General features: G+C 32.7%; 2 protein-coding genes across 2 annotated transcripts in view; one reads left to right on the forward strand and one right to left on the reverse strand.

Annotated features, from left to right (window-relative positions):
• The window catches only part of LOC139494680 (WD40 repeat-containing protein SMU1), a 31,203-nt gene extending 18,818 nt beyond the window's left edge, over window positions 1–12,385 (reverse strand). The window contains exons 1-2 of the mRNA XM_071282851.1: window positions 12,261–12,385; window positions 10,462–10,672 (exon numbers count right to left, since the gene is read on the reverse strand). Coding sequence (XP_071138952.1) covers window positions 10,462–10,672; window positions 12,261–12,286 — 237 coding nt within the window. The 5' untranslated portion in view covers window positions 12,287–12,385. The remainder of the gene's footprint in view (window positions 1–10,461; window positions 10,673–12,260) is intronic.
• Window position 12,386: 1 nt separating this feature from the next.
• LOC139494681 (leucine-rich melanocyte differentiation-associated protein-like) lies at window positions 12,387–26,066 on the forward strand. Its single transcript, XM_071282852.1, has 7 exons — window positions 12,387–12,499; window positions 16,953–17,048; window positions 18,732–18,810; window positions 19,985–20,125; window positions 23,198–23,318; window positions 24,508–24,607; window positions 25,521–26,066. The coding sequence occupies exons 2-7, from the start codon at window positions 17,010–17,012 to the stop codon at window positions 25,656–25,658; spliced, it is 618 nt and encodes a 205-aa protein (XP_071138953.1). The 5' UTR covers window positions 12,387–12,499; window positions 16,953–17,009; the 3' UTR covers window positions 25,659–26,066.
• Window positions 26,067–26,573: the final 507 nt, after the last annotated feature.

Here is a 26,573-nt window from a genome sequence, read left to right on the forward strand (position 1 = left end):
TCGACAACTCGTGGGTTGTCTTTTAGACAAAGAAGTTCCATTTAAAGATATGAAAGTACGTCAATGCACGTCTTGTAAACTAATCTGTTACTTTTTGAAATATAAATAAGTTATATTTAAAAGATTGGATGGTTATTTCACACGTATCAAAGTTCTTCTGTCATCATTACTGTTTTTCAATTATCTTTTGAGAGTTCGATCTTAAAACTAAGTTCGTCCTGACATTTATGGAATATTTGCCACTGGAAGTTAAACAACCAACAATCAATCATCTTATTACAAAATTTAAAATATGCCTGAGCGATAATATTCTTTTAAATTTTAATGTGAAAGACAGTTTCTCCATTTATAAGAAGGCACTTCCAGGTCTAATGTTAAGTGTATCTACATCCCGGGATTGAGATTTATTTACTATACTAGCAAAAAAAAAAAAGAAAAGAAAAGAAATGATGATACGTTTTTTTTTAATAATTAAATAATTAACGTTAAAAATATATGTAATTAACTTGATCTAAAACTTGACCTCGCTCATAATAGAGAATGTTAAAAATCAATTGTGTCAACTGCACGGGATTGTCCAACGGCGGGAAATACCCTGTAACTATAAACACAGGTGATGTTACTGACCGATTGTGGAATGTCAACTCAGGGTTAAAGTGATGTGTAATGATTGTGCGCTTGAAAGTTGAGGCTCTAGTAGGTTCATTTCAATTGATAATCAACAAGAATGTGTCCTCAGTACACGAATGCCCCACTCGCACTATCATTTTCTATGTTCAGTGGACCGTGAAATTGGGGTAAAATCTCTAATTTGGCATTAAAATTAGAAAGATCATATCATAGGGAACATGTGTACCAAGTTTGAAGTCGATTGGACTTCAACTTCATCAAAAACTACCTCGACCAAAAACTTTAACCTGAAGCGGGACAGACGGACGAACGGACGAACGAACGGACGAACGAACGGACGGACGAACGGACGCACAGACCAGAAAACATAATGCCCCTCTACTATCGTAGGTGGGGCATAAAAATCTAAAATCATTTTTTTTTTCAAATCAACGATGAAGTTTTGGATATTATGGAAGGGATTTTTTTAAGGACAACGGAGGTACCTTAAAAGTCTATAGGAAAATATACAAATAAAATAATATAAAACAATTTCGAAGGTCACAACTTGTATCTTATAAATCAATGATAAAGCGACTTCATCAGTATTAACAGTTATAAGATTGCAATCATATGACTTTTAATTTTGTTTGTGTTTCAGGAGTGGGAGTGTATAAGATTACCTTATACTGAGACTACTATAACACATGTGTTATATATACATGTGTATAACTATGTGTTATAGTAGTCTCAGCCTTATATTACAATGTTTGTTTATATTGCTTGACCCTTATGGGTGTAATTTTGCAATAAAGATTAAAAATATATACTTTGGATGTTCCATTCTCAGCATTGTTTCTGGTCTGTCTGTTCGTTTGTTCGTTCGTCCGTCTGTCCCGCTTCAGGTTGAGGTTTTTGGTCGAGGTAGTGTTTGATGAAGTTGATATCCAATCAATTTTAAACTTAGTACACATGTTCACAATGATATGATCTTTCTAAATTTAATGCCAAATTAGAATTACCTCATTTCCTCAGTCCACTCAGGGACTTTCTATACTAATTAAAGAAAGTCCTTGGTCTGTTAAACATAGAAAATGATAGTGCGGATTGGGCATCCGTGTAGTGCGGATTGGGCATCCGTGTATACTAGTGACACATTCTTTTTTTTAATTTATTAACCTTGTTCTCAGTGGCAGATCCAGATTTTTTTTTATATAAGGAGAGGGGAGACTAACGAATAATGTCATGAGAGGACCAGCTCCAGTCATTCTCAAGTGATTCCCTATATAATCAATATTTATTTTTCAACAAAAGGGGGCGGACACCGTGTCATTCCCCCTTTATAGCCGACTGAGAAACTCAAAGGGCTGTTTAGGCAGTCAATGTCGTCAAAAGCTTCTATGTGTTGTATAGCCAGTCATTGAGTCAGTGTCGTTAAAAACTTCCATGTATATCAATCAATCAAATCTATTAAAAACTCTCATCAACGCCATTCCCCACTAAATCCGGCTCTGGTTCTATTAATTTCATTACTTCTTCAACATACTAGTATCGGGAGCATGTGAGTATGGTAGCACTCCGTAGATAGGTCTGTAGTTTTGCATGTATGACACTAACAGTTGGCCGAACGTATTAGAAGGCCAGGGTTGGAAGGTTATTCAACATTCTGTGGCTCAATTGTAACTATATTTTCTGTGAAGTGCTACCTAAGCCGTGGCCTGGTGAACCCTACCCATTTTTTTCAAAGGATTTTCCAATAGCACATCGAAACACTTCCAGCATTCTATATTTTTTTCACCAAAAAAATTGTACCTCAGCATAATACAGGTCATGAGGTACATTTGTTTGAGGAGGGGGTTTCAATTACTGTTTAATTTCCTGTTACTACGAATTTTCGGGATTTTTTTTTCATCAGATTTGCCCTGTTGTCTTTTCTTTTAACTCCGTGTAAACCCTCACACGCGATGTTTACAAAATTATTTGTTTGAAAAATTAAATTTGTTGTATTACCTCTTTTATCAAAATAATATTTAGTTAGCTTTATTAGCGCCTTTTCAAAGTCCAAGCATTGAACATTGCAAACACATATAGATATTTTCAAATGAATTAGAAAATATCTTCCCAAATCGACAGAACAAACAGAGAGATATTTGCCACTGGTCTTTACCCAGTTAACGATTCACTCTTAAATGCATTTCTCAAAAAACGATGGGAAACAGAAAAAAACCAGACTATATCTTTTGGATAAACAGCCACGGACATTTCCAGACATGAATATAACTGCATGGACCATCGCTTACAAGTTTTGTGACAGAACAGACTTACAACTTTACTATAGTACATGTACAGTGCTTAGAACTCTCATAATTTTACTCCAGTTTACAAAGTGCATTCTTTTATGTTTTATGATAACAGAACTGTGTTTTATCAAGGTTTATCATTACTCGTATGGTTTTATGATAACTGATTTCTGAGGAATATGTTTAATAATGTAAACTTTATTTAAAGATACGTTTTTTCCAATTGGCGCTAAAGAAAAGCACCATATGAATATTCATAAACCTACAACGATTGCTCAAAATCGTTATTTAAAAATCCTGTTTGTGAGATGTAGATTCATTTCAATACCGAAATTTCGTCTATATATTAAGTTTCACAAGTGTATAACACGGAGAAGCTATCAGAAGGTACATTACTCCCATTTTGTTTGGGTGTGAACCATCGATGTTTACAGCAATATCAAAGAATAAGATGATGATGGTAGAAAGAACTATGGGCGTCATGTGGCAAATATTACATGCATATCGGACCATGAGTTGTCAATCTGTATGAAAAGATTTCCAATACAACCATATTATTGAGAAGGAATGTTTATATGCTCTCGTACTAGTATTACAGGGTTCTTGTGTCGTTCACCTTAGACACACATCTTTTTAACGATGTTTAAAAAAAAGACAGAACCAATTTAATGTCATATATCCCTATTTTTTAATATAACTATAACAAGAATATCCCTATTTAGCGGACAAGCAGTTTATTCTTTTTTTCTGTTATTGAATATTGAATACCAAGAAGGAAAATAAATCCCGAAATTAATTTGAAACTTTGATACTCAATAGTTTTCCAGCAAAATATTCACATCCCTTGGGGATAATTAGTGTTTGTCCAGTGGCATATATAACATGCATGTCGGAACAGGAAATTTTGCATAATGTACTTTCAGAACCATGTTCACATCATTATACATTATAGCCAACAATTGTGATGACAACTCCTTCCTTTGTTCGAGAACAATATTGTTGAAATAGAAATCTGTGATTTTACTATGTCCATAACTTCGATGAACTCAAAGCAAGTTAAATATCGACCTGTATTTAATTCAAATAAGTTCTCTTCTTCTTCTTTGTCCATCGACATCCCATGATAAAATACTGTTGTCATACGAGGACTAGTTTATTTACAAAACTTTTAACCCAAATAAACAAAATGTATGTGTCTTTCTTATGTTCAATGTAAAAATGTATATAATTTTGAATTGCAACTATCTATAGTTCCGTAACTTTCTATCAAGGCGTATAAAAGAATGGTCGATAACTGCGTATTGTTTGTTAAATCAATATTTCTTGTATGTTTCAAACTGTCCTTCACTTTTGAGAACGAGTACTTACATTTCCCCAAATTTACCCTTGGAAAAAATGTGAAAACAGATTTTTATTTTATCAAATCTTTTTTTTTGGAATTATTTAGATTTTTATAAATAATATTCTTTACAACAGAAATGTAATTTATAAACAAGCTTATGCGTTTAGTAATGACTAGTATATCGGACACGCAAGACAGAGATTTATACTATACACCTGATAGTTCAAAATGGAAAGTTACAAGTTATCGGTCGTATACACTGATCAATACCCTTAGAAGTGAAGCGATGCATGAACTTGCAAGTCCGACAGGAAATCGCTTGAATACCTGAACGTGTCACCTCACAATACATTTGGGAGTAATACCTTTAGCCATGCTGGTGATCAGACAAGGGAAGGTACAAATTTATTTAAATAAGTTTATTACATAAAAGAATTATGAAAAAATTAGATTTTCGAAAACAATTTTCACGGAACACTTATTTACGCTCATTTATGACTTTGAACTATGACTTTTTCACCAATCCCCATATAAACAGTTAAAAACGACAGACCTTGGTTACCACGGTATAGCTGGCTTTTATTAACCCTTAAACCAAATTTCAGAAATCCTTGTATTGTAGTTCCTGAGAAAAATGTGACGAAAAATTTTCAACTTGGCTATCATGTGTAAAATCAAACAAGTGTTCGGTAAACAGGAAGTTGTTGAGTGATGAATCTGAAAACGCATCAAGTTCCAAGTATAGCTGACTTATATCAAGTCTGAAACCAAATTTCAGAAATCCTGGTAGTGTAGTTCCTGACAAAAAATGTGACGAAAAATATTCATGGGACGGACGGACTGACTGACAGACTGACGGACGGACGGATGGACTGACGGACTGATGGACAGAGGTAAAACAGTATACCCCCCTTTTTTTCAAAGCGGGGGTATAATTAAATATCTTACAATGCAAAGCTAGTTGTTTGCGATGTGCGATGATGTGTAGCTACATGGTAGATTACCACGTGAATTAGATCATTTTGATTATCTTTGAATTCACCACAGTCGCTTGAATTTTAGTGATATATGTATGGAAAAAAAAAATTTAAAAATACTGTTATATGTATAATATATATATATTATACATATAACTATGTATAATATATATATATTATACATATATTATACACATAACAGTATTTAAAAAAAAAAATTCATATATATTATACATATAACAGTATTTTTTTTATTTTTTTTCATACATATATCACTAAAATTCAAGCGACTGTGAATTCACTAACACGTGGCTGTTGACACATTACACACAATATACTTAAAATACCTGGGGCAATTTACACTTCTGGTTTATTGTCCCTTTAACCAGCCAGTGTATCTGTGTATGATGTATTTATCTACCGTGCAAGGGTTGTGTAGCCAGTCAAGGTCGTTAAATGTATCTCTAGCTCCATTGACAGACTCCCATAATATATTCGAAAGCGGATCCCGGATTTTGAAAAAAAAGAATGTGGAAGGACGTAAAGACAACATTACAAATTGGACTAGTGTACATGCAACATTCAATCTATTTCTTGTGTGACAGTTTACTGACTGTCAAACCCGTGTTCAATTTATTCTTTTGATATGGTTCCATCATTCGAAAATAAGTAATTAAAATCTCAGTAGGCTATAAAAAAAAACTACTGGATTTTACCCACAGAGTGCAACAAACTCAGTTCACGGAAATGGTCTCTACTACTTCAAACTTTGGCAATCATGGCTAAAATAAAATCTAATCAGTCAATTTCACAGTATCACAATTTCATGTAACAGAAGAAGATAGTGCCTTGAAGATAGCTGAGTAAAATAAATATTTTTTTAAACAAGAAATATGTAGGGAGCTCTATTTTTAACCAACCCGCGCATGAACAGATTCATTTTTTCTTGTATTTACTTCCTGAATGCCACTGGACATCAATTTAAAAATTAAATAGAATCAGACAGTCATGCTCGAGCAAATAACATTGAGAACGGAACTTTATAGCAAGATATATATACTATAGTGTATACAGATTGTATTTGAACACATACGAGGGTCTTGAATATTGTCTTATAGTTGTAAGTAATTTTTCTGTAGTCTTCATATTTCCCCCCATTATTCTATATTCTTTGTTTTCTTGGTGTCTATTTTATTTACTTTTTTGGCCCTTTGTTGTGCACTTTTTGTCCATATATATTCTCTCTTCTTCTATATAAATCCTATTCAAACCCTTATAAACATACACAATCAAAATGTTCAACTCAAAACCCCAGTTGACTTGTCATCCATGGAGTTTTTCTCAACCGTTGAGAATATAACAAATGCTAAATGAGTCCGTTTAAAAAAAAGATGTGGTGTGATTGCCAATGAGAAAACTCTCGTTAAGAGACCATATGCCACAGAAATTAACAACTATACATGTAGGTCACTGTACGGCCTTCAACAATGAGCACAGCCCATACTGCATAGTCGGCTATAAAAGGAGAAAAAGTCTAGGAGTCCATTACTGATATTACATATATATATGATTAATGTATCACGTATACGTCTGATGCTTAATTGTTGGCTCTGCTGGAAGGCAAAATATTTAGCTCTTTACTGACTAGTATTTAACAACTGAAACTAGATAAGTTATGAAAATCAAGGAATCTATACATGCTATAACAGCAAATTTGAACGGAACCAAAACGCAAATTAGTAAAATAATAAGTATACAACTTGCATTTCAGCATTTTAATATTGGTAATTATTAATGATGTAATGCGTAAATAATTTATCCTACACAGTGGAACAAATGGGAAGCCAAAGTACGTTAATGTCTGGATTAATCTTCTGCAAAAACAATGTCATTTTGTTTATTTTATCTGGTTAAATCTTCTGACATCAGACTCAGACTTCTTTAGAACTGAATTTTAAATGTGCGTATTGTTATGCGTTTACTTTTCTACTTTGGCTACTAGAGGTATAGGGGGAGGGTTGAGATCTCATAAACATGTTTAACCCCGCCGCATTTTTCCGCCTGTCCCAAGTCAGGAGCATCTGGCCTTTGTTAGTCTTGTATTATTTTAATTTTAGTCTCTTGTGTACAATTTGGAAATTAGTATGGCGTTCATTATCACTGAACTAGTATATATTTGTTTAGGGGCCAGCTGAAGGACGCCTTCGGGTGCGGGAGTTTCTCGCTACATTGAAGACCTGTTGGTGACCTTCTGCTGCTGTTTTTCTATGGTCGGGTTGCTATCTCTTTGACACATTCCCCATTTCCATTTTCAATTTTATTTCAATAAACTGACTTAAATAAAATTTAAGCAAGTTAAACTGTAAGCTTGCCGCCGTTGATACCCCCGCTGAAATATTTCGGTTCACAGGAAGTTGTTGAGAAATGAATCTGAAAACGCACCACACGGTACAACTTACTTGCATAAACCCTGTAACCAAATTGATAGATACGAAAAAGATAGATACGAAAAAAATTTACTTAAATAAATGTTTAATTTACATGTAATGTATGACGTACATAAAATCATCTTTGTGTAAAGAAACGCTTGAATTGGCTGATCTTTTTGTAAAGCATGCTATTTTGACGGTTACGGATTCAGACTCATTAAAGATGCATTTCTTTCTAACACAAACGATGCAAACGGCTAAGCTCGCACATGATTTGATCATTTTTTTCAAACACATACGTTTGCAAAGTTTACATAAACTTTGACAAACTATGCAAACACTAAAAATGCGTCTACAGTTTGTCGTTTGTTAGTACAAACACTGCATTTGTTTCTAACTTCAACCTGATTAAACGAAGTATTTGTTTCTACGTTTTGTAAAAAAGTCTGATTACCAACAACATGTGCATGCATTATTGACAATTCAAACAGGGTCATTAAAGATTTATCAAACGATGTATTTGTTTCTACTCGTGTATCGTTTAGAAAACAGTAACACACGCGACACAACGTTTACAAAATTCTTGTTAGAAAATAATGCGGCCTAAGAAAAATCTTATTAGAATCACAAGAAGTTCTGATAGGTCATAAAATAAACTTCCCATCACTTTATTCTTTTCACATGTCAATTTAAAAAAAATCAATTCGCAACGATGTCATAATTGAAAGCACGAGGAAGGCTGGCCAAAATGTTCAACTTGCGGCTAGTGATTGACAGGTATGATTATATCTTGGGGCTCTTGTGGGGAGCGTGGTGTCGGACGGAAAAAAAGATTTCCAGTATTCATATATATATATAAATGTCGATCTGATGTGGAAAATTGTGAGTTTTTTTTTAATAGCACAAAGAAAAAGACGTTAGAAGAGTAACAATGTGTAACTATAAACGAATTACTCGTTGACTGATAAGATCGAAGTTTGATAAAAAAAAAAAAAAAAAAACAAAAAAAAGCATTCAATATCAAACCTTAATTCTTGGTTGGAGAAAACTTGTTCAATGTATACCTGAAAATATGTCTTAATAAATTATATTGTGTATTTAAATTATCTCCATTGAATACTATACAATTTATTAAATGTATCTATGATATCCTCCATAAATAAATATCGGGTTATGTTCTTCTCATATATAAATATCGGGTTATGTTCTTCTCATATATTTTATGATAGTATGATACTAAACCCCTAACGGGAGGGATTGTACCTGATATTCATATGATGAAGACATAATCTTTCAATCAGTTTAATTGAGGTCTGGAGCTGGCATGTCAGTTAACTGCTAGTAGTCTGTTGTTATTTATGTATTATTGTCATTTTATTTATTTTCTTTTGTTACATCTTTTGACATCAGACTCGGACTTCTCTTGAACTGAATTTTAATGTGCGTATTGTTATTCTTTTACTTTTCTACATTGGCTAGAGGTATAGGGGGAGGGTTGAGATCTCATAAACATGTTTAACCCCGCCGCAATTTTGCGCCTGTCCCAAGTCAGGAGCCTCTGGCCTTTGTTAGTCTTGTATGATTTTAATTTTTAGTTTCTTGTGTATAATTCAGAGTTTATTATGACGTCCATTATCACTGTACTATTATGCATATTTTAGGGGCCAGCTGAAGGACACCTACGGGTGGGGGAATTCTCGCTACATTGAAGACCCATTGGTTGCCTTCGGCTGTTGTTTGCTCTATGGTCGGGTGGTTGTCGCTTTGACATATTCACCATTTCCTTTCTCAATTTTATCAGTACAGGTAAAGTTAAATTCGGATCAACAGATTGATTTACGACCTTCCGCTTGTCCATGTTGTATTGCAAAAATATCACAGCAGGTGTTACTCACACTAGACAGGTGTCAAATCAGTATGACATTATGTCGGATTACGGCATCTGCAGTAATTAAGACTCTGTTTTTACTGTTTTTACAGGAACTGATTTATCTTAACATGACAATAAAGAAGAATTTTGTAAGGTGAACATATTTGTAGTAGTATTGCAAAGTTACCACGTGCATTTTCCTGTTCATTGGTCACAATTAAATAGATTATTCTTTATTAAACTAAATTCGATATTTAAATTGCAAGTAACTTTAATATCAAAACCACCGCTTTTTATTTCTCGACTGAAAAGGGTAATAAGACGGTTATTTTTATCTGACTGTAAACAGTGTATATAATCACAACGATCTATTAATAACCGTTGCTCACAGATAACGGATTATACAACGATCTATTAATAACCGTCGCTCACGCATCACTGGTTCTATCACTGACTCAATACACACCAGTTTAATCGGACAAACGGATAATTCCCTGAGACACACGGATAATTCCCTGAGACACGCGGATAATTCCCTGAGACACGGAAAATCTCCGGAGAACCGCAAAATATACTGTAAAACGAAAAATTTACGATGAACCTCTATTTATTATCCGTTCCGCGGAGATTTGCCAAAAATCGCGGTCATTTGCCAAATAGGTCTACCAGTGTATACTACCCTCCTTTCGAAGTAGCATAGTCCAACAGACAGATCGATTGGTTTCTGTCGGACTAGTCTATTTCTTCTAAAGTAGGGTAGTTTGTTTACCTAACCTAACAATGACTTCACGGCTCAGCTAACAAGCAAGCTAACTAAAAAAATTACCTTTGGCTACACACTCCATGGAATCCGCTGTAAGTTATTTTATTAGTTTGTTGGAAGTATCTTGTAGCACATTAGCCCTACTACCATTATTTTGAGCTTAGACCTCACCTGTTCATATAAATCTATAAGTTTCTGATCAGGGAGTTTTAGTGTCTGTATGGCTTGGAGCACACTGTCCCAGTGACCACTGTTGATGTCGGAGACAAACCCATCTACAGAATCAACAGTATTCAATGATGTCCCACTCTCTTCTTGTAGAACTGTAAGTGTCCGTAGTAAATTGTTTTCCTTGAGATACTGCTCAATCAGACGAACAACACTGAAAAAATAATTTAAAATAACATAAGCATTGTGATTTGATTTTCTTTGCCACTTTTAAGCACTGCTTTTGGGCTATTTCGTGGCTGCCATTTTATATTTGTGGATGGAGCTGGAGTGCCTGGAGAAAACCATGGTCGGATCTTTGATAGGAAAACTGACAATTAAGATTGGAATTGAGTGCAACAGTAGACGCGGGGTTCCAACTAATAACCTCAGTGTTGACTGGCTAGTGATTACAGTAGTAGCTACTTATAGTTAGACAACTTGACCTCCAAGGTCCATTATGAGCATTGTGACTATTAAGGAAATTTACAGAAAAATGCATGAAGCAAAAGTCTGCCAGAAAGTTTTCCATACAATAAATTTTGGTCTGTGATAAACATACAAAATTTAAGGTCCAAACCTGGAGACCAGTAGGCATCTGCAGTAGGGTAACTAAGAACCGCGATATTCCACCTTCCAACACCAGAGTCTTTCAAATTCGAATTCCTGTACCAGGAAGAAGAACAACCAAACAAAAAATGCAAAAAGTGCCACATTATTATTATTATTAACCTAATAAAAATTGCCAAAATCTACTGTCTGCGCCCCAAGTCCTGAATCTTTCAAGGCTCAGCTTCGTCATAAGATTTAAATGACATGTTTTTAAATTGCACCCATTCTTTTTGTTTATTAAATTTCAAAAATATTGCATGCACTCACTCTAAAATGTGGCAGAATAGTCAACCAGTTGACAGTGGCCGCTTACAGGAAGAAGAAGACATGTACAAAAGTAACAATGAGCTGTCAAATGTACATGTAGGTTAAAGCACACTATAGTATGTCCTTGTTTGTATACTATGATGACTCTAAATAGAGCTTATTTTAGAAGAAAAATCAATAAAAAAAAAAAAAAATTAAAAATCTGGAAAATTTCATGAAATTTTCAATGTACTTATGAACTCAAAATCGTTCAAATTTTTTTTTTGTCGCTTTTTTTTAATTTGCGCATAACGCAAAAATCTACTGCCTCCTTCCGGTCTCGTTGTAGCACTTGAGACTTTGAGTAGTCTAGTAAAATATAGGAACTCAAGGAACACAATACCAATATTTCATTTTTAATAATTAATAATTATTTGTCTTTGATATGAATGTAAAAACGTTACCTGATACATTGTGTTTCTTTGTTTACATCGAACATGACGTCATAACTTAAATAAAGTCACAAGTAAAATCCCTAACAACAGAACCAAAATCGAAAACGTTACTGTTTTTCCGTTTCTTTTTTTTAACAAATATGTGTTACAAAAAAAAAAAATCGTACAGTTTCGTCCTTATTCACAGGTAATGCCTGCCTCATATTATTCATCATGATTGGAGTGTACCATTGCAGGTGCTCATTTATATGAGCTGGATTGTAGAACTTTTATAGGGAAATATCTAAAAACTGAAGCTGTAGTTAATGTTTATCTTAATGACATGACTACAAGATGGAAACAAAAGAGTGTACGATGTTAAAATTCAATGTACACTGGTCCCTATGCGTTATATAAATAGTCAAATGCAACATTGCATTGATGAAATCACAAACAAATAGAATCACTTACTCTCTTTGCTCGATTTCGACAGCCATGCTTAATGTGATCAGTGTTCGTGGAAATATTAAAGGACTATTCTTTCGTCCGTTGTTTAAAACGCACGTACGACATGTAAACAATGTAAATCATGTGACATTAAATTTGTTCAAAATGGTAGACAGCTCAACTTGAAAGACAATCATTGAAATTAAGTTGATTGACACAGTAATTCAATTCAAATATTGTTTACGCAACAATTAACACCTTAAGTACGTATTTGATAATTAGAAGCTTTAGAAATAGCGCTAGATATATATAGAGGCAGAGACATATATACATATATGTATTATATGTCTCTGATAGAGGTTTGAATTACAGCAATAATAAATGCTGTACTTGTAATTTGTACATGTTCATGATGTTGTATAGTTAGACAATATATGTATAGTGTCTTGAAATATGAAATTTATTTGTGTATGAGGCTTAGAAACGGGGGAAATGCGAGGTTCTACCGAATACAAATAATTTTCATATTTCAAGACACTATACGTATATTGTTTTTAAACTGAAATCGATAAAAAATTTAAAAAATAATAAAAATATGAAACAAATATTGTTAAAAAAAATGTTTAAAATTTCCCTCTTGGGGTACCATTTTGGGGTATTTCCCTTTGAGCGTATTCCAGGCGGTACAAAATTGACATTTTAAGGAAAAAGAAAGGGAAAATTAACTCTAATTAATAATATTTGATAAATCATGGTATAGAAATTACCAATTTGAAGACATAACAAGTTTAAATTCATAAAAGTTTGACCATTGTTACTATACGTTGTCATGGTTGTGACGTGACGTCGTAAGTAGGCGGGGCTTATAGGTGAGTTGAGGTCATTGACGTATAAAGCTAAAGTTTATACGTATAGCTTTATCTGTATAGTAAAATAGCTGATTGCAGTATAATATAGCTATTTTGCCGGCTCTGATAAAAATATCTGAAATAACCAAAACAATTAGTAATGACTTCTTTGCCAATGCCTGTGATATATTTAACAAGTTATTTTGATGATACATGTATCATTAATTTTATATTTAGATCTAATTTTGTTATATTGCGGACATTAAATCAAGAAATGTATCTCATTTTCAATTTTTCCTGCGCAAAATTTACAAAATCTCTCATTAGGTCTGAGACCACAATTGTCGTCCAGAATATTAAAGGAAAGTAGTGATTTGGTCCAGGTGAAAAAGGTTGAAAAATAGCACTTCGGAAGCTGTCAAAAGATTTTCAAGACGCCCTAAAGATAAAATTGTCCATATTTTGAGTTAGAGACGATGAAGTTTGTAAGAAAAGTTAATTGCAAGAGTCTTTTTGTGCTCAGATTTGTTGTATCATGTCACATGAGTATAGAAATGATAAAAAAGACACAAATTTTTATTTCTTACAGCCTCCATATGCATTTTTTAATGTAGATATGAGGTACAGCCTAAATTGACCCTAAATTTTTTCCAGTCTTACTTGGCCTAAGACCCTTTTAAACTAATATGATATGTTATTTGTAACTCTTCTTTCCATTTAAAGTACTTTCAATACATATGTAAGGATTATTTATAACCAAAAAGCTTCAAAAATTTAAAATGGCTGGAAAATATTACATCTTCATGTAAGGCCCCTTCATTGAAAAACCTCAATTTTTAGGCTCAGGCTCATATAAATTTGACTTTTGAATAATTATGCCAAGTCTGATAAATCAAATGAGTACTCTATTGCTTTAAGTACATGATAGGTTATATATTAAGGCATTTAAAAAGTATTTTTTTGCAATATTTTAATTTTTGAAGCCCCAAATGTTGATAGTTGAAATTATTCAATTTTAACGTCAAAATTTTACACGCAAAGATAAATATAGAACTTAACTTATTGTCTATAATATACATCCTATTGTCATGAAACTTTGTAAGCAGTGTTATAATTTATTAAGCTTTGCATGCTTTGGTCATACCAAGTTTTTTAAAGATTAGTCAACTCTTTCTATCCTATTAGGTCCAAGACCACAATTGTCGTCCCTTGATTTTCGTTGTTCACGAATATGAATAGTCCCTAGTGTTGACAGTGGATTACCTGCCATTAATTTTTATACCCCTTCCAAATTTATTTCTCCATGTTTAATGCCTCAAATTGCAAGTAGGGGGGTGAAATTACACTGTAAAAAAATTTGGGCCCAGAATTTTAAAGGAAAGCTGTCAAAAGATTTCAAGACGCCCTAAAGATAAAATTGTCCATATTTTGAGTTAGAGCCGATGAAGTTTTCTATAATTTTGATATAATTTGTCCCAAAAGTAGTACAACACAGTGTAAAATGGGATTTTTTTTATTTTCATTTATGTTCTAAAAGAAATGCACTACGAAATAATTGTGCTCTCATACCCACTGCCGTAGGACTTGGGGTTAAGCGTGAAGACTGATATTATATAATAGAACTATCAATGCATAAAAAATTGTTTTGATCTATTGCTATGCATATGTATGCACAATCATTTACTTTCACGTATATCCTGCATTTTATGTTTCAAAATATCTGCCCTCCCACCAACCCCCCCCCCCCCTAACCCCTCCCCCCCAAAAAAAAGAAAAGAAAAAATCAACAGCAGTATTATTATGATTATAGCTATGCAGCTATGATGTTCAGATCATTTATAAACAAATTACACATGTTATAATGAAAAATTGAAAAATTTTCAAATAATGGTCACGGTTTCATTTTCAATTAAAATTTAGAAAAAAAATCATACAGTTTGACTTTTAATACAAGTATTCTTATGAATTGATTATAATTTTCAAAAATCCTTACACTATTAGGTCACAGCTAGATGCAAACAAAAAAAATTCAGATTATTACAATGTACATGTACCATGTTTTTAATATCCTGTAATTTGCGTTTTTGGTCATGTTGGTAAAATCATAAAAAATGCTGAAGAGTTTAAATAGCCATCTCAAAATCCTGCATTTAAAACTGAAAACTGGAAAATCGGAATCATGTTTAATTCATAATATGACGGGGTACGAAGGGGTCCTGATCCTGAAATCTCGGGCTTAAAAACATGAAATCCTGAGGTCCTGAATTTAAAGAAATTTAAATCCCGACATCCTGACATCCCAAAATTTGAAAAAAAGAATTCCCAGATCCCGAAAGGATCAATCCCAAAATCCCGAGCTTAAAAACACCTATACTAAAAAGGTCCTATCCTCCCCCCTAATAGCAATGTCCATGATGTCTGTTTTCAGGGGTTAAAAATTCCACTAGCCCGACGCCCGGGACTAGATCATTTACGCCTCAGGCAATTAAAATGTGTAATTCGATATGCCCGACGGACTAGTAACAAAAAATATTGACGTTTCCAAAATAGAAAGTGAAAAATCCTTTCATCACTATTTTATGTTAGCCATTTCGATTCAATTAAGTCAGCCAGGATTCCAAGAATTTGAGCTGGTTTGTACAGGTCCTGTTGTACATATTTTAAAACTGGAAGAAATAACTCTGGCATGTCTGGGTGGTCTGGTATCATGTGTTGATTGCAATTCTCGTACTTTAAATATCGATTTCTCATATCATGGCTCGGGGTATTGTACATTGCTTAGGCAGCAACCATTTGATTTTCTGGGGGGGGGGGGGGCTATGGTTTTTTTTTCTGTGCAAACTTTTTTTTTCGCCTTCGGCGTAGAACAATCTATTTTTTTCTTTCAATTTCAGCATTACATATAGTGGCAGCTGAGGGTGAAACAAACAATTTTTTGTACTCAGGGTCCAAAACAAATTATTTTTTTCACCAAAACCTGGAAACAAACTTTTTTTTCCAAAAAAAAAACATAGCCCCCCCCCCCCAGAAAATCAAATGGTTGCTGCCTTATCGTGCCGAGATTTTCAATTAACGGTATTTGGGGGTATGATGTATTGATTGGTATTGACCTGTCTTGTTGCACAGCTCTTGAGCACGAAACCATGCAACAAAATATTTCTTAATATTTTAGTACGTGAACCCCAGGAACTTCGTCAGTTTCAACACGAAAAACGGTAGATGAAGGGAGTAACGAGGCTGAAAATTCATCCCCCAAAAATGCTAAATACGATAGGGAAAAGCCGCGGAAAAAAATAATAGTGTCAAGGACAGCAGGGCTGTCAAGTCTTTAGCGCGAGACTCACACATGTTCATGCTTATTTTGTGGCATTTTCCTTTGATCTATTGTTTTTTCTCTTTGATCTTAACTATTTGGCCACAAAATCACGCATTCACTTCCTGAAAGGTTGGAAGAACTGGGACACAATGATTCCCATGGCAAGGTTGGCTGTTGCTGATGAAAAAACCGACAATGCTCTGTGAATATTGCCGTTAGTTGCCCCAAGCACTCCAATAAAAAGTCTGCTTTGAATGTGGGAACAACTAAGTTAGGTTAAGCACCAAAAGAATAAATAACAGATCAACAAAAATTATTAAATACAGTGTATAATGTCTCCTTCAAAACAACGGACACCCACTTTGTATTATGCCACAAACTCTTGATTTTAAAGGCATACTAGGGCTAGCAGGTCAGTTTTGATGGACTAGCAGTTCTTCCAACAGGGCTAGTAAAATACTGCTGCCAATAAGTCCTGGGCTAGTTAGCTGTAACAAAATTTTTTAACCCCTGGTTTTATATTCTACAATCATTTACCCTAATTTATTTCAGATGAAAATTGAAAATGTTTCTGATCCTTGTGATGAATGAACATATGGATTGAATAAAATGAAGATGTCAGAAAAAAGAACCAGTTTAGCATACCAGGTATGTTTTTAGATGGTTAGCAGTCTAGATATAAAAAATAGAGGAGTATGATTGCCAATGTGACAACTCTCCAACAGAGACCAAATGACACAGAAGATGACAACACAAGCTTGTTTGTAATTCCCTTATACATTTGTATGTTCATCAATTTTTCTGGATATTTCTTTATATTGCTATTATTGACTTGAAATATGTCATTGTTGTGTACACAAGGTTTTAAGAACAAAGGTTTAAGCTGAATTTCAAAGGTACAGATAAACCACTAATTTTAATGTTCAACGAATTGTAAATTTTCCGTTGCCATTGGCAAAACCATGAAATTAAATATCCACGAAAGTGTCAGTTTCCCTCAATCCACGAAAATTGATACCAACAAAAATAAATGAATCCACATTAATTGCTTATACAATGAAACACAACTCTTTTACTCAACCGCTAAAAATCGATTACTCTGAGTAATGACCTATTAAATCTCAGGGAATACATTAAAGTTATAAAAAAAAAAAAAAAAGAAAAACAGTTTTTACGTCCAGCTGAAAAAGTTGAGAATAAATTTAACAAATATTTTTCATCAAGACCAAATTCTTCAAATAGCTAAAAAGGTTAAGACAATTTTGTGTGAAATCAATTTTAATCTGACAACAAATTCTAATAGGAGGCAGGCATTACCTGTGAAAGGAGACGAAGTCTGTATGAATTGATTATTTTAATTCAAACATAATTTAACTTCCAAAAAGAAATGGAATATTTTAACGTTTTCGATTTTGCAATGGTTCTGTTGTTAGGCATTTAAAAAAAAAATTCCAGTGTAAAACGGGACTTCGTCCCTTTATGATAAGAAATAGTAAAATAGTGTAATTTTTCAAGTATTTATAAGAAATTCCTGTATCATAAGGACATTTCTATATGCCAATATCTATAATACTAAAATTACGAGGTCCAATTTGTTAGCCGTCATCACGTAAAAACGACGAATCACAGAATTCAACTTTATATATAACTAATATAGTACAAAGGTGTAGATTAAAAATTACACCACTCCAGGCCCTTTTGTTTTCCACGTAATTAATATTAACAATAATTAAGAAGTTCCGGGTCGAGTCCGCTACCGATACCAATAGTATATTCACCTGTTACCTATTACCTTATCTGTACGTTCCGCATCTGACAGGCGCACCACCAAACGTTGTATTCAGGATTAATATGCTATATACACGGGTCATAACCACAGGGTTGACACTACTAAATTGTCAAATTGTTACCTATTGTAGTATTTTAATCAGTAAGACTTTCTAAGATAACAATACGAATACTAAAAATCTGGACTAAAAATAAGTCGTATAGGTACAGTTTTCAATTTGTTAGTGGGCATGACGTAAAACAGCGAAGGAAAGAATTCAACTTTATTTATAACTTAAATAGGACAATGCTTTTGATTAAAAAATACTCCATTTCAGGACCTTTTGTTTTCCAAATAATTAATATTATTGTTTCAGTTCGACGGGTTCAAACAGAAAGACTTGAAAGCAGAGAAAAACTGTGTATCTTATAATCGGCATGACTTTAGACTTTATCAGATGACAATACTAATACTAAAATAAGGCTTGCGCATAGTTATATACTTTAATTCAGTCACGGACCCGTAATATCACGGGTGTGTTCTAGTATTTACTATTTTTTCAGAGTCTAACAGAGATACCAGTACAGTTGATAAAACAAGGATCTGATATAGAAGAACTTGATCTGACACACAACAAGATCTCATATCCTTTTACTGCACACTTAAAATAACTACAGTGAAACCTGGCTGAACCGAATCCTGCATAAACCGAAAACCTGTATAAACCAAACATGTTCTAAAGCACCGTCATATCAAATTGTATGCGTTGTGAACCTGATAAAACCAAAGCATTGGCCAAAAACAAACAAAATTTTAAGTCCCGAAGAGATTCGGTTTAAACAGGTTTCACTGTAATAATTTAACTCTAACATAAACAAATCAGAATTTTCTGAATGATTGGAGTCAGAATACTTGATGTCATGAGTTACCTCCTATTTTTTAAAACCAAAATCTGACTTTATAGATAGAATTCATACATTTTTTCCATGTTTACAAAGATATTTCAAATTTTGTCTTATTTAAGCTAATATTTTTCCAAAAATGCCAATCTTTTTGGACAATAAACATGAGAGTCTGCAGTAAAAATTTAAGATGGATTGAATGGGCAGGCCACTATATAATTTACAGGTCAACATGAGTTGTTTATCTCCTGTATATTAATGAATTTACTTATAATGACCAGAACATTGTGGGGCTCATATGGAAGGATTCTATCCTTTTTAGCCCACCCTATTTTGGTACACTTTCAAAACTGATACAATCATCAATCCTGCATGATTTGGTGCAATATTTCACACAATTAAAAAGTTATATAGAAAACTATTTGTGTCCTCATCAATTACTTTACTGATACATGACTGACTCCCAATTACAGTCTATACTAATCTTAAAAGCTTCCACCGTTTTTGAGGGAATAACTTCAACTGGTAGGTTATAAAAATCATTAATAATATGCTGTGAAAAATGTCTTAATCGAAAAGAAGTGTTACATCTAGGTTTTGCTAATTTCCAATAATGAGGGTTTGGATGGGGTTAAATGATTAAAGAATAATGCCCTTAAAAAATGACGATTAGAGAATAACGGGCAAAAAAAATGAAGATTAGAGAAATGCGTGGTCTAATTTTATGAAGATTAGAGAAAAACGGGGTTATTTTTTTGAAGATCAGAGAAAAAAGGGGTTATTTTTTTGAAAATTAGAGAAAAAAGGGGTGAAAATTAAATGTTTACAGAATAACAGACCCCCCCATCCAGACCCTCAATAATGCTCACTAGGTCTTTTGTTTCTGGTTGTATTATAATCCTTGACCTTCAGTACAGATTTACGCTTCCTGATAGATTTTCCAAACTTGACCACACTTATTTTAGATCATAACGGAATCAATTCACAGGTCAAACTACCCAAGATGTCTTGCCTTCATACATTATGGGTCAACCATAACAGAATATCTAATCTAGGTAAGTTTATATTTATCACACAAAAGTTGTTCCTGTATATATTTAGTACATTGGTTTCATTGACAGTATTAATAAACGTATTTACAGTTTTGGTATTTAGCTGTATTTTGCCTCCGAATGACCTTAGATCTACTCCGAATCACCTTTTGACGTCAAGCAACAATTACTTTTTATTTGTGATGTCAATGTTTTGAATTATGATGTTAAAGTTTACGGAAACCTGTGTGATATAGGTACAGGCAAACCACACATTTGAATGTTCAAGGAATTACAAAGTTTCTAAAAAGCTGTATGCAGATCGTAGAAAAACCATGAAATTAAATATCTATGAATATGATAGTTTTCCTCAAATAGATACTGCTAAGTTTTCGAGTTACACACAATTTTCAAAAAGACCTGTGAAGAATATGGTAGACAAAATTGTCTGAGGTCAACTTTGACTTTTAGTAAGGAAGTAAAGTAAGTAAATAGTTTATTATAGTGTCACGATCCAATATACATCATCATATAGAATATAAAAATCTTTAAAACCATATTAGATCCCTGCCTTTAAGACATATGAGACACTTTCATCCTTTTCAAACTAAAACATATATACTATAATGTAAAAGAAATATTTAAATAATAAACCTTTTCATGATACTAAAAATTCAAAAAACTCCTTTAAGTTCATTTATACAATCAATAATGATTAAAAATTTACAAGTAAATTTTCCTACGTTTAAACATAAGATGTAATGTCTTGGCTAATAAAACCTGAGCATGATCACAGTTCATAATTAGTTCTCTGTACAGCCTTCAATATTGAATAATACTCATACCCTTTAGAAGCTATTAAAGGATTATGGCAAAAATCTGAAATATTTTATAAGGGAAAACCAATATTTATGTTCACATATTTAGTTTATTGTCATAATTTATGAAGTAGGTTTAGGGGCCAGCTGAAGGACGCCTCTGGGTGCAGGAATTTCTTGCTACATTTAAGACCTGTTGGTGACCTTCTGCTGTTGTTTTTTTCTATGGTCGGGTTGTTGTCTCTTTGGCACATTCCCCATTTCCATTCTCAATTTTATTTGACTTATTCATCATTTACAGGATATCCCTCTGAATTTGGAAGCTTAAGAATATGGAACTTTATGAACAAGATCACTTTACTAATCATTTGAGGATAGGAATGCCCTTTATCATCAAGCGTCATACATCCTTTTTTCACTACCATTAGTTTCAAAAAAGGCCCTGAATTTTAATTATTATTCATCAATTTGATGTTGTTACTACTGTTAGCTTCAAATGGAGTAAAAAATTAAATACTGACATTGTTTTAACACATATTTACTATAAACAAGAAAATGTGGTATGATTGCCAATGAGAATACTCTCCACAAGAGACCAAAATGACAAAGAAATCAACAATTATAGGTCACCGTACAGCCTTCAACAATAGCCCATATTACATAGTCATCTATAAAAGGCCCTGAAATGACAATGTAAAACAATTCAAATGAGATAAGTAATGGCCTTATTTATAAAAAAAAATAAACGAAAAACAAATATGTAACACATAAACAAACCACAACCACTGAATTACAGGCACATACACTTCTTTCATCATGTTGCAGGCCCGTAACCAGGAATTTTCAAGTTTTTTTTTTTGGGGGGGGGGGGGGGGGGGGGGGGGGCTCACAAATTCAATTTTAACAGTCACAATTCAAACACAATGTTGACTTTAACAGTGCTTTTTTGTTTTCAAGGAGGGTTTGTACGAACCCCTGAACCCTTCTGGCTACAGGTATGTGTTGGATACCCCATTACTACCCTCATTATATTGATGTTCTTCTTTTTTGGTGTTATCAGTTTATAAAACTAAATGAAATGGGATTCAGTAAGCTTGATATATATGTAAGATAGCTGCATAGTTTGATGAAAATCCAAGTTGATTTGAAAAAGTTATTAAAAAAATTAAAGTGTACTATCTCTATTTTGTCCGAAATTGCAAATCCTAGCTTTTTTTACCAAGATTACTTTAATTCTTAAATTTTACAGCAATACAGCAAAAAACTAAATGAAATGGGATTTAGTAAGCTTGATATATATGTAAGATAGCTGCATAGTTTGATGAAAATCCAAGTTGATTTGAAAAAGTTATTAAACAAATTAAAGTGTACTATCTCTATTTTGTCCGAATTGCAAATCCTAGCTTTTTTTACCAAGATTACTTTAATTCTTAAATTTTACAGCAATACAACAAAAAACTAAATGAAATGGGATTCAGTAAGCTTGATATATATCTAAGATATCTGCATAGTTTGATAAAAATCCAAGTTGATTTGAAAAAGTTATAAAAAAAATTAAAGTGTACTATCTCTATTTTGTCCGAATTGCAAATCCTAGCTTTTTTTACCAAGATTATTTTAATTCTTAAATTTTACAGCAATACAACAAAAAACTAAATGAAATGGGATTCAGTAAGCTTGATATATATCTAAGATAGCTGCATAGTTTGATGAAAATCCAAGTTGATTTGAAAAAGTTATAAAAAAATTTAAAGATGCCTATCTGAATTTTTATATAATAATTTTTTTTTTTTACATATTGTAAAATTAAATTCTTTCATATCACAGCAATAAATCAAACTACCTAATAAGCTTGAATTTTGTAAGATCAATATTTAATTTAGTTAGATGGGCTGATTTACACCAGTCAAAACTAAATTTGAAGGTCAAGACTAGTCGAGACTGGTTGAGACTGAGTCGAGACTAGTCGAGACAGGTCGAGACTAGTCGAGCCTTGGTCAAGACCATTTCAGACTACACAAAGATCATCAAGTACTGAATCAGACTAATTAAGTAAAGTCGAGACCTGGTCGAGTACACTTAAGTACAGTTAAGTACAGTCGAGACAATGTCGAGACTAGTCGAGTAAAATGTGTGCTCGATTTTACTGGTCGAGCACAAAAACTGGTCAATTCAGACTCTGAGCAGTTTGTAGTGCTACGAACCCCTGAACCCCCCTGGCTACAGGTATGTGTTGGATACCCCATTACTACCCTCATTATATTGATTATATTTACAGGTACATTTATATCAACTCTCAGTAAAAACTGTCCAAAAATGAAGATTTTATCCATGATGAATAATGAGGCAGCACCTAGCTATTTTAATGGTGGAACATATCAACAATTTATAGATTATAGGTAAGAAAAAAAATAGAGTTATCTCCCATTATAAGGAAAAGAACAGAGAATGAGGAATGTGTCAAAGAGACAATAACATACCAAACCAAAGAGCATAAACAGCCCAAGGCCACAAATGGGTCTTCAATGCATCAATATGTTTTTTGACAAGGACCATCTGGAGGTTTGTGTAGTATGTTGATGCGCAAGAGTATAAATGTTTTACAAAAATGTTCATCAGTTTATAACAATTCGATCTGCTTTTTTATACAATTTGATAGTAAAACCTGCAAAAACCACATATGAACAAATTTCAGTTACAAAAGATACACATATTTTTTTCTTTTCATTTACTATAATCCAACTGAATTTACTACCAGCACTAACAGATACTGCTTCTACAGTTTACAAATTTAAATAAAAGCTTACAGATTTGTTCTCCTATATATAAATCTTCATATATAAAAACATACAAAATTTTTAGTTCAAATTCTTGGCACTTTTTATTATATATTTTTATACTTTTTGTTTGCTGTAATAATGCATATATACAAAGAACAGGAGGATTAGTTTCCAAATCAACAAAAAAAAGGTTATAAGTTTGATACTGAATAAAGTGATCAGTAACAACAACAACAATACTTTATTTTAAGAGGGTTACACAGTTAGCTATATAACTAATCTTCCCTGAGGCCCTCATCATGAGAAATCAAACAAAATGCAAACATATACATTGCATACATTAGTATAAAAAGTCAAGTATGATAATAATGTTTAATACAACTTGATAAAATGTGATGAAAAAAAATAAACATGATGACATGATCAGTTTTTAATATTATTGATACAGCTAGGTTGATTTCAATAAATGATCTGTTATTTTGTATTTGAAAGAATTAACATTTGTAATATTTCTTAACGGTATTGGCAAACTATTCCACAAGAATGGTCCAGAATACATAAAAGATTTTTTGAAAAATTCTGTTTTTGGTTTAGGGAGTATGAGGTTTCCTTGAACAGCATTTCTCAAGGGGTATGGATTTCTGTCTGAAAAAGTATAATTCCTCCATTTGAGTAGGGATAATAAGATGGAAGGCCAAGGAGAATCTTTAGAGATTTTGGTTGTAGTATCGAAACCTAATTAAACAAGACTGCAAAATTTATGTTCTATTTTTAGTTTTTTAATAACAGTCCTGTATTTTATTTTTAGATATTATGTAATAAGCCAGTTGCCTAGGTTAGAGATTTTAGATGACAAGAAAATAGAACCAAATGAAAGAGAAGAAGCACTGAGAATATATAGGCGATCTGTAAGTACAATCATTTAATAAATTGATTTAAAACTCAGTTATGCCATGTTTTGTCTTATATAAGACAAGCTGTAAGTACTGTCAGTACACAAATGGTTTCAAAATCAGTTGAGACATACTTTATCTTATATAAGACTTGCTGTAAGTTTAATTCCCAAAACAATTTAAAACTCATTTGTGAAATTTATTGGCTTTTATAATATAAGTTTTGAGTACACTCCATCCACAAATTGATTTAAATATTAGTTGTAATGTGGTATATCTTATATAAGACTTAAGGTGAGTAAGTTCAATCCACAAACTAATGTAAAACTCAATTGTGAAATGTGTTGTCTTTTGTAAGATGAGCTTTGAGTACACTCCATCTTCTTATTGATTTAAACTCAGTGATGGCTTTGTATCTTAATTTTCTAGAATTTAATTCATAACTCACGAGTTACATGTTGTATCTGATATAAGGTTCACTGTAGTTCTCAAAATGATTTAAAACTCAGTGGGACATGTTTTATCTTATATCAGACTTACTGTGAATACACACAGCCCACAAAATGATTTAAAACTTAATTGTGACATATTGTATCTTATAAAAGACAAGCTGTGAGTACACTTAGTCTAGGAAATGATTAAAAACTCAGTTGTGACATATTGTACCTTATAAATGACAAGCTTTGAGTGCAGTCATTTTTAAAAATGATTTGAAACTCAGTGATGACCTGTTTTGTCTTATATAAAACAAGCTGTGAGTGCAGTCAGTCCAAAAAATAATTCTAAACTCAGTTCTGACATGTTGTATCTTATATTAGACTTACTGTGAGTACAATCATCCATAACATAATTTTAAATTCAGTGATATCTCATTTAAAGCAAGTTGTATGTACAGTCAGTCCAAAAAATTATTAAAACTTTTTTCCAGGTCTCAAAACCAAAAAGGAAACAATCCTTAAAGAAAAGAGCAAGCATGGAAAATTTGGGACAATCAAACCTAGAAAATGGTGAACATTCAAACATGGAAAGAGTTGAAGAAAGAACTATTTTGGAGGATACTCAATAGCATATTTTCATTTGTTCAGGAGTTTGTGTAAACCAAATTATATTTGTGTCTAAGATTCTGTCATATTGACAAGCGCTTCTTTTATTCTTAGCATTTGTGTAAATCAATTGTCAATATTTTAGGTGTTATTATAACAGCATTTATACTGCACTCGTTCTATTTGAGCAGTCAAAATGCGTTGACCGTATATTTCTATGTCATATACAGTCACTGACCTGATATCACTTTTCCTCATGAATATTTGAATAGAAATTGTCGAAATTATGTTTAATTATTCATACGACCTCTTCAACCTGTTCTTGTTTTCAATGTAAACAACGATGCGTTTAACGACTCAAACTTGTTTCTTTTGCGATTTTCGGGAAAACATATTTCACTTTTTAATATTTTTTTGTTTGCAACCTATAAATCATTAATTTTTATGTTTATTGTTGATATTTTAGTCTGCAACGAATTCGTTGATTGCGGTAATGATGTACATTTCATCGTGTTTTATATTTCTCCGTCTGTGTGATATGAGGCCTTTTTAAAGGGGAATTTTCCCAATATTTAAATTTAAAAAAAATAACATTAACACAATAAACAACAATTGAAAATGTTTTTTTTAGATTGCAGTATAAAGACAATAATAGTGCATTGACTTGACATATCAACGATATAAGGATTCGGCCCATTTCTAAGCCTCATCCTTATATCGTTGATATGTCAAGTCAATGCACTATTATTGTCTATAAATGTATTTATACTGCAACTAGTTGTCTTTATTTCCTAAGTATAGAAACACAGCTATATTTTGTGCAATGTCAATTTCATCATGGAACACTTTTTTCACAGTCAGGGGTTCATTAAGGGATGAAAATAAGTTTAAAATGTGTGTTACAATTTGAATAGCTATGAATTAATTTATTTAAGTTG

The sequence above is a fragment of the Mytilus edulis genome, chromosome 11 (genome assembly GCF_963676685.1).
Source record: "Mytilus edulis chromosome 11, xbMytEdul2.2, whole genome shotgun sequence".
Taxonomy (NCBI): domain Eukaryota; kingdom Metazoa; phylum Mollusca; class Bivalvia; order Mytilida; family Mytilidae; genus Mytilus; species Mytilus edulis.

Bases quoted from the DNA above. Each gene is read 5' to 3' on its own strand.
- LOC139494681 (XM_071282852.1), top strand. From the start codon at position 17,010: ATGAAGATGTCAGAAAAAAGAACCAGTTTAGCATACCAG. The intron at 18,811-19,984 runs CATATCCTTTTA...TGACCTTCAGTA, and splicing joins TCTGACACACAACAAGATCT to CAGATTTACGCTTCCTGATA. The intron at 24,608-25,520 runs GTAAGTACAATC...ACTTTTTTCCAG, and splicing joins TGAGAATATATAGGCGATCT to GTCTCAAAACCAAAAAGGAA.